A 15,333-nucleotide genomic window follows, 5' to 3' on the forward strand; every position below is an offset into this window, starting at 1 on the left:
ATTTAAGATTATTGTCCTATACATACCCTTTCCCCCTTTTCCTTATTCCATAACCTCTCATATTTAAAATTGTTATTAATGTTAATGTTTAAAATGAAATATACATGAGTTAAGAGGCAAGGTACTGTACATCTGGGGTCAGGCTTGGGTTATGGGGGGTTACAGGTATCGTTTGCAAGGATGAGAATATACATACATATCGCATAACCTGCATAGACCCAGATTGGGGTGCAAGGGTTTTTAAAGTGTCAGTGGATAAGTGGGCTCGGGTACGCCACCCATGGAATGAATAAGGAGTCCAAGTCAGTATCCGTGTAGCAGATAAGTACATGGGTGGGGCGCGTCCCTTGATCCTTCAGGGAAGGAAGTGGGTTATTTCCCTGGTCAGCGGTCTCGGTTACTCAGTGCGGTATTGACGGTGTCCTGTGATGTGTTCCATATAAATGTCTCTATTACAGTAAGGCTTAATGGAAGTACTTGTTCTTAAGTACAATGGTATACCTTATACCTTTCTGGTTTCTTCTCCAAATGGACTAAAGCATAAAGGGGACTTCAAAAAGAGATGCATGTGCTAAAACCCGTTGATGGTTTGTCCTACCAAGGTCAATGCCACAAATACCATTTACTTCAAAGGGAGCAGGATGAAGCGTCTATTAACTCATTTCTTAAAGTGAGTTTGGAGTTGTTTATTGACATTTTAGTGCTGTTTGGGATGTTCATGGAAACAACATGGCTTCTGGCAGAAAAATATTAGTTATCTAGAGCCAATCTAGAAGCACCTTAAGGCCCTACCCCCATATTGATGTTTTCTTTTCCACCTCGTATCCATGCAATATTATTCATGTGCCCTTTGGCTTTGACCATGTCCTAATGCACTTTGTCTGGCTCTGCCAACAGCATTTATAAAACAAACCTGGTAATTGAGTAGGGGGGTAGATCTGTTGGGGTAGATTCCTTCGTTCACAAAATTGAGTGTGACGTTAATGGGTTGTTCTCGGCAGGGTATGCCCAGCTAGGGTGACCAGACAGCAAGTGTGAAAAATCAGGACAGAGGGTGGGGGGTAATAGGAGCCTATATAAGAAAAAGCCCCAAATATCGGGATTGTCCCTATAAAATCGGGACATCTGGTCACCCTATGCCCAGCCTATGATGGGTACACCTAAAAGCTGTTGGGGAGCCAACATAGGGAGGATGGTCTGGGATTAGCACAGCATGGACCCCATCCCTCTCTGATATCAATGGGGATCCCTTCTCCCCCATTGATATAAACAGGCAAGAGTGGCTGTCGCACCACAAGGCGGAAGGGATTCGAACACGCAACCCCGCACCTTGCGGTTCGCGGCTCTCGCCCCCATGCCACCCTGTGACCGATTTCCGACCTGAGCGCGCCTGGCAGGCGTGCACGCGCGCGCGCGCTACACCCCTTCCTGGACGTGCCGCCTGGGAACGCCCTGACGCACCTCCGGCGGCGTGCCGGCGTCGCGGAACGCCACGTCCAGGTTGGCCGAGCTGCTGAGCCAATGGGCTCCCGGCGCGCGTGCGCTGCTGTCCCCTTGCCGGGTCCGCGTCGGGGGCTGAGGCGGAGGGAGGGGGGAAGATGGCGGCGCCCGTCCTGCTGCGAGTGTCGGTGCCGCGCTGGGAGCGGGTGGCCCGCTACGTGGTGTGCGCGGCCGGCATCCTGCTCTCGCTCTACGCCTGCCACCTGGAGCGGGAGAAGGGCCTGGACCGCCACTACCGGGCCCTGTGTGACATCAGCGAGCGGGTCCGCTGCTCCGCCGCCATCGCCTCCCGGTGAGGGGGCAGTCGCCGGGGGCTGGGGCAGGCGCCAGAGACGGGGGCCGGGGCTGGGGAGGGAGCCGAGAGGACGGGGCCGCCCGGGGAGGTGGGAAAGCCCGGCGGAGTGGGAGGGACAAGAGGGAGGGGTGGGCTCGGGGATGACAGGTATTGAGGGGTGGGGGCGTTGGCTTCTGGGCGGTGGGTGGAGGAGGCAGGTGAGCGACGTGGAGAATCTCGGTCTGACGCTGAGACTGGCGCTTCTCCAGCTGAGGGGTAATGGGATTGGGAAGGACCCCCTCTTCCCCCCAAGCAAGCTCCTCTCCCCGGTGGGGCGGCTATCGGGGTGCGTTTCCTTTTCCCCAAGGGCAAAGGCGGGGGGGAGGGAGAAGGAGGCTCCCTCACTGCCTCCCTCAGCCTCTCACTGAGGCCTGCAGGACTCGGAGATTTCATGGCTCGGGACGAATAGTAAAGGGGTGTCGTCAGTGTCTCCTCAAGGGTGGAGGATTCTTCCCTTAGGAGACGTGATTATTTCACTCTGCCAGATTGTGATCTTCATTTCAATCGCTTCTGGTGGATACAGCCTTGGGGAAATGATAATCGAGTCATTGGCTTGTGATAAATGAGGGGTGGATCCGGGCTGCTAGAAAGCTGGTGTTGTCATTCATTGAGGGGATGAGGTAGGAATTGCTCTTCTGTGTCTTTTGTGGGGCGCAAGAAGGGTTTGAGGATTAAGTACATGCAATTAGTGTTTTGTAATCCATGGTGATTAGGGTGCCAGGCATTTTTTGGTAAACCGTGGTTCATCAAAATTAAGTGGTGTAAATAATCAGTGTTTGAGGAAAATATTTAAGATATTGGAAGTTTAAGTTGTTTAATTTTAACATAAACAGCTGAAGTGCTTTTTCAATAAGTGTTGTTTTACCCCATAGTGCAAAATGCTTAATGTTTAAAACTAAGGGTAAGACTTATTTGCTTCAGGACTGAAGACCCCATTCCAAATTTTCATTTTTCTTAATATTGCAGGATGAGCTTGTCTATTGAAATATCAGTAGTACAAGTAAATTGATAGCTGCTTTCTAGCAGCCTTCCACTTTTACAGGTATTTTGGGAGATTAATAGACTATAAATTTTATATGGTACTAGTCTGACTTCCATTGGCAAGCAGCTAGGTTATTTAATCATAAATGGTGCTGAGAATTTATGTATCTTTTTTTTTTTTTTACACTAATAGTGATGTAACTTTGGCATTCACTGTTCAAACTATAACACACTTACAAATGTGGTAAAGTGCATGTAGTTTTCTAAATCTTTTTTTAAAGCAAATTAATAGGAATGACTTTTTGGCCTAAGAAACAAGAGGATTATCCAAAAACAGCATTCACTTGTTGATTAGAAATCTCTCTCTATATTTTTTAACAAGTTGAAGAGCTGGAGGGATTTGGTCCTTTAACAAATGTATACTCTCCAAACAACTTCCTTATATTTTTGAAAAGTTTTGTTTTTTATTGATGCTTTTGGGATAACGTATCCTTGATTATTAGTTCAAACACCTAAGCTTAAATTCAGTGAGAACTGCAGAAATGTCTATTTTCCTATTTAACTCAAATATTTTAGCAGTCAAAATACTTATTTTAGGCAATTATTGTATTGTCATATCAGGATTTAATCATAGGAAAAATAATCCTGTAATAAATTAAAGAGCACATGGGATTTGCTCTCTAATTTAGTCTAACTATACAGTTAGTACTTACTCTTAAAACTAGTTTTACCGTGATTGAAACCAACATTGCAACGTACTGTGTTGAGAAGTGTATGTACAAATCTCTGAAAGGCAGTTTGTTGGCTCTGGGTGGGGACTTCATTTTTGATTTCCTGCTAGTCATCAGATTAATCTTTCAACCAAGAAAGGGCTTGAGAATTGGTCATGTCTCTTTTAGAAATAACTTAAAATCTTAGTCTTCTCTCTCTTTAGATTAAGATGGTCAAACAACTTGAGCAATTACATTAAACTGTCATTAGGCCACTTATGTTAAACTATTCAAGCATCATTAACAATATAATTGTTACTGAAGTTGTAACAAAAAATCAGAAGTCTGGTTCTGTGTGTTTTGACTGAGTGGGGCAATAGTCACAATAATCAATTTTTCCAACCTTTGGACCTGAAGTCAGTGGGAGTACAGTAGTCCAAAGTAACATTTTCAGGATTAGCCCATAGGTTTTTACATGACTTTCTTTAATTTCTGTATTCCAAATGGTGCATATGTATAAGGCCTCAAGTTTTAAGTAAGTAAATAATGAAGTACAGTCTTGTGATGAATTTTTACAAAGTATTTCAATATGCAGAAGTGCTCTAACTTTTTTTTAAGGAATTTTTAATTGCTAAGTGGTATTTGGGTAATTAGAGCACTTACTAATACTACTACAGCCTGAGTGTTGGGTTCCTGTGATGTGGTATTCGTGGGCTTTTATGTGTTTTCCATACAATTTTATAGACATTCTGAGAGCTTCAGAACATGTGGTGATATCAAGGAAGTAGAAAAGTTTGATATGATTGAGTTAATTGTGCAAGGACCAAAGAAGTAACTCAGGACAGGTGGAGCGGTGATGCAAAGGGTGTCTGTGGAACAGGTGATATTGAGCATGCGAGTTCTCTTTAGTCAAACCATATTAGGAGAAGAATGCGCTTTCAGCAAATAATCTTTCCAAAACATAAGTGAGAGGATTATCTGTGGCATGGGAGCTGTGCATTTTTGTTGAAAGAATAGTCACTCTTAAACCACGGCCAAATGGAAATTTGTTTCTTTTTATACTGTTTCTTGCCTTTCACTGTATTTCAGTTAAATAGTTACTGATACCCCCAGCAATAGTACTGTTTCATTGGAACTTAAATTCCAGTCAAAATTGGTAGACACAGTGAAGGCTCAAATTACGGTATTCCAGCAATTTCAAGTATGCTAGTAATTTTAGTGTTAACTTCTTATTCTGATCTGCTATTTAAATTCACAAATCAACAGCAAATAGAGTAGTTAGTTGTCTGGCTTCAGCTGAAAGACCAGTCTTTAATTTGTTAGTGTTGTGCAACAGTTTTCTTCCTTGTGCTAGATTTGTGAATGGGATCTGTTGGTTTGTAGGTGAATCTCCTGGGACAATACCTTTTCTTAAAAATATTCAGTTGATGTGTTTAGATTAAAAGTAAATGTGTAATTTAGCTTGTCTATAAATTTATTTATTCTCCTTTGATCTGGTCAGTTTTGTGATTAATTTTCTGGTCTTCAGGGAAGATATTTTTTCATTAATAAACTGTTAGCAGTTCACAAGTCACTCATAAGCTGAATCAGGTATTGACTCAGCATTGAAAATGGAAATAATTCATGTAGGCTACTATTGACGGGGAGAGGCCTAGAAAACCATGTATCTGGAGATTAATTCATCATGAAGAATTAATCAGAGAAATCTAGCTCCTTGGCTTATATTTCAACATATAAAAGTTTCTGTTGAGTTTATTTCAAGCTGGTATAAGGACACTCTAAAATGACAGTTTGCTCAACAGCAAGACCACTTTCTTAAGAATATATTATTATATACATGAATATAAACTTTATTTTGCTATATATGGCAAACTATAAAAGGGCCTAATTTATAATTAACACACTTTATACTCAAATAAGGAAGTAGAATGCTTATATTTAACTGAAATTTACTTTGTGAGTTACAAGTAACTTCTTAAAATTCAGTATTCGATGGCAAATTATACTTTAATATGATTACAGAATACAAGAAATCTGTTATCCTATTAATATCTCTTGCATGCTATGGAGTAACTTTTCTTTCTACCATTTTATCTTCCTTTTGGAGATGGAATGCTCTCCAACTATTTGTGTTGACACTTCAGTAACGTGGGAAGCCTTGGGAGACGTCCAAATATAACTGAGTCCAGGAGGGAGTTCACAAACTACCAATGGATAAAAAGCAAAAGTTAGCAAGAACATTGTAAACTCATGTTACTACAGCTGAGAAAAATGTTAGGAATTAAGGAAACATTCAAAATCTTCACTTGGCAATTACAGTAATGTTTTTAATAACTTAATTCTTTTATGTTTAAGAATAATTGTAAGTAGCTGGTACAATTTTAATTACAATGAAATCTGTTAATAGGAACTGATAGTCGAGCTGTTATTTACAGCAGGCTATCCCAGAGTAGCTTCAAAAATACCCAGAATGAAACATGCAAAGATGTTCATGCTACTTTACTGTTAAAAAGTTAAATTTAAATTTTAAATCCTCTCATCTAAAGGCTTATTGTTGGTTTTTTTTCTACTTTGTCCTTTGCATGCTGCAATGGACTGTTTCAGGTCATCAGATATGTTTCTGCTTCCTGGCTATCTTCCAGGTTGATCTTTAAATGTCTTATTGAGTGGAGCATGTCAGCGTATGACTATTAATGCATAGCCTCCTAACACAATGTGCGTTAACATGTTGGTGGCAACTCTGAGACAGATTTCTGGTGGCTAGTGTGAGTGACCATTGGGGCAGGTTTAATTTTACATCTTGAACAATATCTGCAGCCTTCACCAAGTGGCTGAATGTGGATGGTTTGGAAATAGTCAATATTGATCTAGTTGGGCACATTAAGTTTATCAAGTAAGTCCTAGAATAAAGATAAGTCCAATAGCTTTTAAGAGTGGACATTGACTTGGGTGCGACTCTTTGAACAATCTGCTTCAGGAACTCTATCTTCAAGGTATTTCAAAATTTGAATGGACGTCAGCTATCAACCTTTCTAAGGTGACTGCTGAAAAACATTTGGTGGCTGTATGTATATCTTATGCAAGAAATATATTTGGATAGTTGAATTTAAAAAGTCATTAATTTATAAACATGGTCTAGAAAACTTTGCTGTTTTCATGGATGAGTCTGTGCAGTTCTCCAGTTGTCTGATGTGGAGTTGCTGAGCATTGCTGTGTAACCACTAATATTTTTCTTTGTACAATGGCATCTGTTCACCAGTTTATCAAATACAATTAATAAATAGTGATTAGGGCTTGTCTAAATATAAAAGTTGTACTTCTATTAATATCTGGCATAGTTAAAGTGGTACAAACCCCCTATTTTGGACATCGATACTGGTATTAATTAAAATGCTTATACCAGTATTGTTTATTCCTGTACAGGAAGAGGAAAAAGATATACAGCCCAGTGTGATCGCGTCCATATTAGAACTTTTACCAGTATAACTACTTTGGTGGTGTTTTTTTAAATCACACCTCTAATCAAAATTGTTATACTGGTACAACTTTTAAGAGTAGACCAGGCCTTAAATATAATCAAGGTCAAGTTCACAAGAACCACCCCTAAACCATATCTAAACCAATGGGACATAGATCAAAGCTTCTTTGACCTCACACCTAACCTGATGTTTATATTACAGGTTCCTATTCAGTTCTGTTGTGGGGCAGTTCCTGTAAACTTGATGTCTGTCAAGTTTGTTTGATTCCAAGTTAAGAACATTTTATAGCAGTTATCTTTCTCTTTAATGGTAAGTCCACTGACATCAGCACTTTTATATTGCTGTAGCTTCAAGAGAATATTCTAATATTTTTAACCCTGACTACTGCAACTATTGGTGACTGAGGTGTAAGAGTTAGCAACCATAATGGCAATCTGGGATAGAATGGCTAGACAGGGTATTTGGCTTTCTTTGGAACTGGCTTATCAAATAGTGTTAATTTTAAATTTTACTGGTGGTTTTGTTTAATATTATTCATTCTTCAGTAGTGAGGCACCAATACAGATTCCTTTTTGGTTTGTCTTTTGTGACTTCAACCACATTGAGTGCAAGCTAGTATTTTTGTTGGATGTTGCTGACTCAGTGCAGCAAAAAATAAAGTTTCAGTAGTAGATCTTTCTTGAAGGTCAGGAGTGTGTGGACATTCGGCTGCAGTCATTCCTATAGTATTAAAGCTACCAAGGTAGCTACGTTGTATGAAAACACAGGTCCCTTGGTGTTGACCCTAAAATATCTTCCGAGGGGTTTAACTTGGCTTCTGTAGTTCACATTGAACAGAGCTTTCAGATTGTTGGGACATATCTACACTACAAACTTAAGTCAACCTATGTTAGGTCGACTTGCAGCTACCGCAGTAATTACTGCAGTGGGTCATGTCCACACTGCCCTTCTTCTGTCAGTGGTGCACGTCCTCACCAGGAGCACTCCCACCGGCTTAAGAGGGGCAGTTTGGGGGTCTGAGAGCCCGGGGAGCCTCGGTGCAGCTGGGCTCAGAGCGGGGAGCCCCTCATCTGCCCCAGGGTAACAGCCCTGAGTGACTTTCTTGTCAGTATCACAGCTCCAGCATAGAGCCATGAAATTGACAAGAATAACAGCCAATAGTGGATGTAAATAACCGGCAGTATCTACATGGACACAGTGTTGCCCTAACTACACTGACATAAGCCCTATTCCTCTTGTGAAGATGGAGTTATGTCGGTGTAGCAGGGCACTTGCGTCAGCAGGAGCGAGGCGTATAGTATGTACACTGACGTAATTAGGTTGAGGTAAGCTGCCTTCCGTTAACCTAACTTTGTAGAATAGACCAGGTCTTGGTTTTGGGCAGTCCCAGAGCAAAAATACTAGGATACTTGAAAACTTTTGCAATTATATAGGGATTAATCAGTTTTGTTGTATGAAAGAAGTTGTTTTGAAGGCCACGAGTATAGTTACTTTCCAAATCTTATTTTCAGTGCAGAAACTTGCCATCTGCTATACCACATACTGTGCTATATCAAACAGTCTATTCTTCCATCAACCTAGCTACTGCCTCTTGGGGAGGTGGATTAACTACAGCAACAGGAGAACCTCTCTTGTTGCTGTAGTGAGTGTGTGCACTGAAGCCCTACAGCAGGCACAGCTGCAGTGGTTTAAGTGTAGACATACTCTAAGTAGCTTAGCAAAGCAAAGCTTACCTAGAATGAGGAAAATTGCTGTTGAGTCTTAGGTTGAATAACCAGCAGTGTCTGCTATAAAATTAGCATCTGCGTGTGAATCTGCTATAGATCTAAAAGCTGAAATATGTGAGATTGTAGCCTAGCTGTTGCTGCTGTTATTATAATTATTATTTATTATTAGAACTGTCGATTAACTGCAGTTAACTCACACGATTAACTAAAAAATTAATTGCAATTAAAAATTAATAGCTATTAATCACATTTTTAATTGCACTGTTAAACAGTAGAATACCAATGGAAATTTATTAAATATTTTTAGATGTTTTTCTACATTTTCAAATATGTATTCTGTGTTGTAATTGAAATCAATAAAGTGTACATTGCTCACTTTATATTATTTTTGATTACAAATATTTGCATTGTAAAAATGATAAACAAAAGAAACAGTATTTTTTCAATTCACCTCATACAAGTACTGTAGTGCAATCTCTTTATCGTGAAAGCATAACTTACAAATGTGGATTCTTTTGTTACATAACTGCACTCAAAAAGGGGGGGGGCAAAACTTTAGAGCCTACAAGTCCACACAGTCCTACTTCTCGTTCAGCCAATCGCTCAGACAAACAAGTTTGTTTACATTTGCTGGAGATAATGCTGCCCACTTCTTGTTCACAGTGCCACCAGAAAGTGAGAACAGGCGTTCGCATGGCACTTTTGTAGCCGGCATTGTAAGGTATTTACGTGCCAGATATGCTAAACATTCGGATTCCCCTTTATGCTTCAGCCACCATTCCAGCGGACATGTTTCCATGCTGATGACACTTGTTAAAAAAATAATGCGTTAATAAAATTTTTGACTGAACTCTTTGGGGGAGAATTCTATGTCTTCGGCTCTATTTTACCCGTATTCTGCCATATATTTCATGTTATAGCAGTCTCGGATGATGACTCAGGACATGTCGTTCATTTTAAGAACACTTTCGCTGCAGATTTGACAAAATGCAAAGAAGGTACCAATGTGAGATTTCTAAAGATAGATACAGCACTCGACCCAAGGTTTAAGAATATGAAGTGCTGTCCAAAATCTGAGACGGACGGGGTGTGGAGCATGCTTTCAGAAGTCTTAAAAGAGCAACACTCCAATGCGGAAACTGCAGAACCTGAGCCACCAAATAAGAAAATCAACCTTCTGCTGTTGACATCTGACTCAGATGATGAAAATGAACATGTTAGTCTGCACTGCTTTGGATTGTTATCGAGCAGAACCGGTCATCATCATGGACGCATGACCTCTGGAATGGTGGTTGAAGCATGAAGGGACATATGACTCTTTAGTGTATCTGGACATAAATATTTTGTGACACCGGCTACAACAGTGCCATAAGAACACCTGTTCTCACTTTCAGGTGACATTGTGAACAAGAAGCGGGCAGCATTATTTCCTGCAAATGTAAACAAACTGAGCGATTGGCTGAACAAGAAGTAGGACTGAGTGGACTTACAGGCTCTACAGTTTTCCGTTTTTATTTTTGAATGCAATTTTTTTTGTACATAAATCTACATTTGTAAGTTCAAGTTTCATGATAAAGAGATTGCATTACAGTACTTAGGTGACTTGAAAAATACTGTTTCTTTGGTTTTTTTCAGTGCAAATATGTGTATGCAAAAATAAATATAAAGTGAGCACTGTACACTTTGTATTCTATGTTATAATTGAAATCAATATATTTGAAAATGTAGAAAACATCCAAAAATATTTAAATAAATGGTATTCTTATTTAACATCACGATTAATCGATTAATTTTTTATATCGTGGGATTAATCACGATTAATTTTTTATTTATTATTTCTTGTGTGAAGTGTAAAAGGTGTATATAGAATAAAATGTTGTTCTTAAGTATACTAATATTTAAAATCAATCATGAAGGTAAACGTATTAAATGTATTTTTGAGCACCGTTGGCAAGGTTACAAATTGGAACTTTGAATCTATTCCTTGTTGGTTTTTGAAGAGCTTCAGTTAAGACTGGCAGAGTGACCAAAGTGACCTTATAGCTATGAACTAGGCTTAATCCAAAATCTCCATCGGAGTTGTGCAAAAGCTGCAACCAAGGGTCTTACCCTTGCTACACATTAACACACTTTCTAGGTCCTTTAATCAAAAGCTGATGTAAAGATCAAAGGCGCACCCCATGAGTTCAGGCCAGCTTTATTGACCTTATTAGAACTTGCATTTCAAATTGAATCTGGGTGTATAGTTTTCTGGATAGTCATTTGATTCCTGGCCATCAGTTTTCAGGGTTTTAATTTTTTTTTTGGTTTGTTTTTATTGTGCTCAGCAAGCTTGGAATTACTTTCATTTTCATTTTGAGACACTGATAGCTCTTGCCAGCTCCTAAACCAGTATTAAACATGTAAGCTGTTTATTTAGTCACTTGTAAAGTATCTTGAGATGCATAATAGCAAAGATGCTACTTGGAGTCTTTTTAGCTGCCTTTGCTAAGTTATAATGGAGCAGCCAGTTCTTCAAGTGCACTCTTTTGGGTCTATTGTTCTTGAACATTAGTGAAATTCATAGCTGATAGACTCAGACTCAGACTTTAAGGTCAGAAGGGACCAATATGGTCATCTAGTCTGACCCCCCGCATGATGCAGGCCACAAAAGCTGACCCCCCCACTTTCCCTTAACTCTGCTGTTGAAGTCTCCAGATTGTGATCTAAAGACTTCAAGTCGCAGAGAATCTTCCAGCTTGCGACCCCTGCCCTATGCTGCGGAGGAAGGCGAAAAACCTCCAGGGCCACTGCCAATCTACCCTGGAGGAAAATTCCTTCCCGACCCCAAATATGGCGATCAGCAGAACCCCGAGCATACAGGCAAGATTCTCTAGCCAGACCCTCATTTTACCAGCGATGGCCGTTATTGCCTAATTGATTAGAATCACGTAATCCCATCAAACCATTCCCTCCATAAACTTATCTAGCCTAATCTTGAAGCCAGAGAGGTCTTTCGCCCCCACCGTTTCCCTCGGAAGGCTGTTCCAAAATTTCACCCCTCTGACGGTTAGAAACCTTCGTCTAATTTCAAGCCTAAATTTCCCCACGGCCAGTTTATATCCATTCGTTCTCTTGTCCACATTAGCACTGAGCTGAAATAATTCCTCTCCCTCCCTGGTATTTATCCCTTTGATATATTTGAAGAGAGCAATCATATCCCCCCTCAGCCTTCTTTTGGTTAGGCTAAACAAACCAAGCTCCTCGAGTCTCCTTTCATAGGAAAGGTTTTCCATTCCTCGGATCATCCTAGTTGCCCTTCTCTGTACCCGTTCCAGTTTCAGTTCATCCCTTTTAAACATAGGAGACCAGAACTGCACACAGTACTCCAAGTGCGGTCTCACCAGCGCCTTGTATAACGGAAGCAGCACCTCCCTGTCCCTACTAGAAATACCTCGCCTTATGCATCCCAAGATCGCATTAGCTTTTTTCACAGCCACGTCGCATTGCCGACTCATAGTCATCCTGCGATCAACCAGGACTCCGAGGTCCTTCTCCTCCTCCTCAGTCACTTCTAACCTATGCGTCCCTAGCTTATAACTGAAATTCTTATTAGTCATCCCTAAATGCATCACCTTACACTTCTCACTATTAAATCTCATCCTATTACTATTACTCCAATTTACAAGGTCATCCAAGTCTCCCTGCAGAATATCCCGATCCTTCTCCGAGTTGGCAATGCCTCCCAACTTTGTGTCATCTGCAAACTTTATCAGCCCACTCCTACATTCGGTTCCGAGGTCAGTAATGAATAGATTAAATAAAATCGGACCCAGAACTGAACCTTGAGGAACCCCACTGGTGACCTCCCTCCAATCTGACAGTTCACCTTTCAGTATTACCCGCTGCAGTCTCCCCTTTAACCAGTTCCTTATCCACCTCTGGATTTTCCTATCGATCCCCATCTTATCCAATTTAACCAATAATTCCTCATGTGGAACTGTATCAAACGCTTTACTAAAATCAAGGTATATTAGATCCACCGCATTTCCTTTATCTAGAAGGTCTGTTACTTTCTCAAAGAAGGAGATCAGGTTGGTTTGGCACGACCTGCCTTTCGTAAACCCATGTTGTAATTTGTCCCAATTGCCATTCACCTCAAGGTCCTTAACTACTTTCTCCCTCAAAATTTTTTCCAAGATCTTACATACAGAGCTAATGATTAACAGTTTCTAAAGTTTTCATTGATCATTTATCATGGATGGACAGAATGACACATCAGTGCCATGGTATAACAAGTGTCAAATAGAGGTAATTGCATATATTTAATAAAACATTAAGAATTGGTTGCTTCTGAGCCCTTTTTAAATGCCACAAGACAAAATAGGCAACATCTAAAGGGTTTGTCAACATTCCACTCTTTCAGCAGGGACATAGTGTGAATAGAATTGTGTGCAGTATTCACAGTTTTAGTGATTCTGGTAAAGCTAGATAAACTATTCTAAATTTATTGTCAGGTTCTTTACTGTGAGATCTTTTTTACATAAATGTTTAAGAACCCTTTGAAGTCATAAGGTTGTTTAAAACATTAGGGGTATTAGTTGCAAACAACTTAAGTAGAGCTGACAAGCTGTGATAACTTGAATGAGGAAAATTTTAAAATGGTATTTTGAAGTTATCTTTGAAGCATGCAGCAAAATCTTTCCTAAAGGAAGCTTCTTTTAAAAACTGTCTTAAAATTCATGCAAATTGCCTCTCCTCTAACTGGGTGAAACTTGCTTGTGGCATAAGTACCACATGCCAAGTATAGTTTTTGTGTAACATCAAATCATGCAGTACTTTCATTTGCATTACTTTCGCAACTGAACACTTGTCTGATTCAGCAGTGACAAATCAATAAAGGGAAGGAATTGGTGATCTTGAGTGGTACATTTTCTTGTGTTTTTTTGAGTTTATTGCATCAGCCAGTCCTTTATTAACTATTGTGTTTAATTGAATTTCCTTTTTTTATTGTGAACTTTGCCATAACCTAAATAGGGAGTTGATAGCAGTGTATTAAACAGTAGCATTTTATAAGCTGAAAATCGTTGGCCCTGAAGAACTTTTGAGCAGTAAAGCCAACAGCCAAACTAGCACTGTTCAATAAAGTAAGTCTGGAATTGCACTTCAAAAAGATTCCTTAATCCAAAGAAATAGAGCTAATAAAATATGTGGCACTGATTGCATGGGTACTGGTAATTAGTAGAACAGTTACTACCATTGAGTAGGGCACCCAGTTTCTGTAGTCTGTCAAAGCCAAGTCTGTTGAATCTCTCAGACAAGTTGATAACAAATAGTTTGCTGCAACTACAAAGAAGCAATCTCTTCCAAAAACCTTCACTGGCTACGGAATGGAAACTAGAAAGATTACTACAGAAATTGAACTTTCATGTAAACCATGTTGGAATTCCCAAAGATACTGCAAATAAAATTAAATTGCATAGGGAAGGACTCAGATGCATCATCCCCAAGACTGTTAAGATCTCCGATTTGTAAAGGCTTCTTTAGCAAAGCCAAAATCTGCTCCTCCCATGTAAATAAACTCCAAAAGATCTTAGAGCACGCAATATTTCACTATGATTCAAATCTATGGAGGATTACACAGGTGGTGGATGTGGTCTAATCTGGGAAAAGGTTCTGGGAAAAGCTTGGCATAAACCTAAACAAACAGCAACGCTGCATTTGGTACAGTGGCCTTCTCGGGACAATGCAGAAGAACAGCTCCACAAATCCCGGAACTGTTAGAAGTCCTGTTATCAAAAGCTTTAATAATAGCTGTGAGATGGAAATCTGCCCACATGCCCATTCTTACTATGGATGGAAAAACTGACCCAATATCAAATCCATGGATTACTATGCCGTTTGGAGCCTATTTATTAAAGAACCTATTTTTCTTATATAAAAAAGAAGCTAGTCAGAAAATCATCTGCACCAGAATAACAAAATACAAAAGTGAAAGAACATGTGGTTAATTTGAAAATCACATGTTAATCTGTTAACATAGGAATTGCCATACTCTAACAAACTTGTGGTCCATCTAGTCTAGTAACCTGTCTCTGATATTGGCCAGACCAGATGCTTCAAAGGAAGGTGTAAGAATGCAGGCAGCTGTGGGATAATCTGTGCCCCATGAAAGTCTCATTCGACTCCCTAATCATATGGTTTAAATTCTGAAGCCTGCACTTTATACCTACTCCTTTTGCAAGTAGCACTTCAGATTACTATCACTGAAAGATTAGACTTGAAGTCTTGATTTTTTCCAGACTGAAGTACAAATATACCAATGCCGCCATTGTTTCACATTTAAAAACAATTGTGAATCTTCTAAATCACAAATACTTTTTTACGCAAATTGAGCCTTCTGTCCCTTCAGGTTGTTATACCAATAAAATAAAAACCAGCAGGATCTTAAGAGGGATAAGGCAAAGATGCCACATTTATTGTAAATATAATGATAAAGCAAAAGATAAAAGTAAACAACGTTGTTTGACTACTTATTACTTACACACACACACACACACACACACACACACACACAGAGAGAGAGAGAGAGAGAGAGAGAGAGAGAGAGAGAGAGAGAGAGA

At 39.8% G+C, this 15,333-nt stretch overlaps 1 protein-coding gene across 1 annotated transcript in view; it reads left to right on the forward strand.

The window, feature by feature from the left end:
* Positions 1 to 1,573: 1,573 nt before the first annotated feature.
* VKORC1L1 (vitamin K epoxide reductase complex subunit 1 like 1) overlaps positions 1,574 to 15,333 on the forward strand; it is a 19,865-nt gene continuing 6,105 nt past the window's right edge. The window contains exon 1 of the mRNA XM_024204960.2: positions 1,574 to 1,792. Coding sequence (XP_024060728.1) covers positions 1,599 to 1,792 — 194 coding nt within the window. The 5' untranslated portion in view covers positions 1,574 to 1,598. The remainder of the gene's footprint in view (positions 1,793 to 15,333) is intronic.

Source organism: Terrapene carolina, unplaced genomic scaffold (assembly GCF_002925995.2).
Source record: "Terrapene carolina triunguis isolate 2854851 unplaced genomic scaffold, T_m_triunguis-2.0 Scaffold231, whole genome shotgun sequence".
In the NCBI taxonomy this organism is placed as follows: domain Eukaryota; kingdom Metazoa; phylum Chordata; order Testudines; family Emydidae; genus Terrapene; species Terrapene triunguis.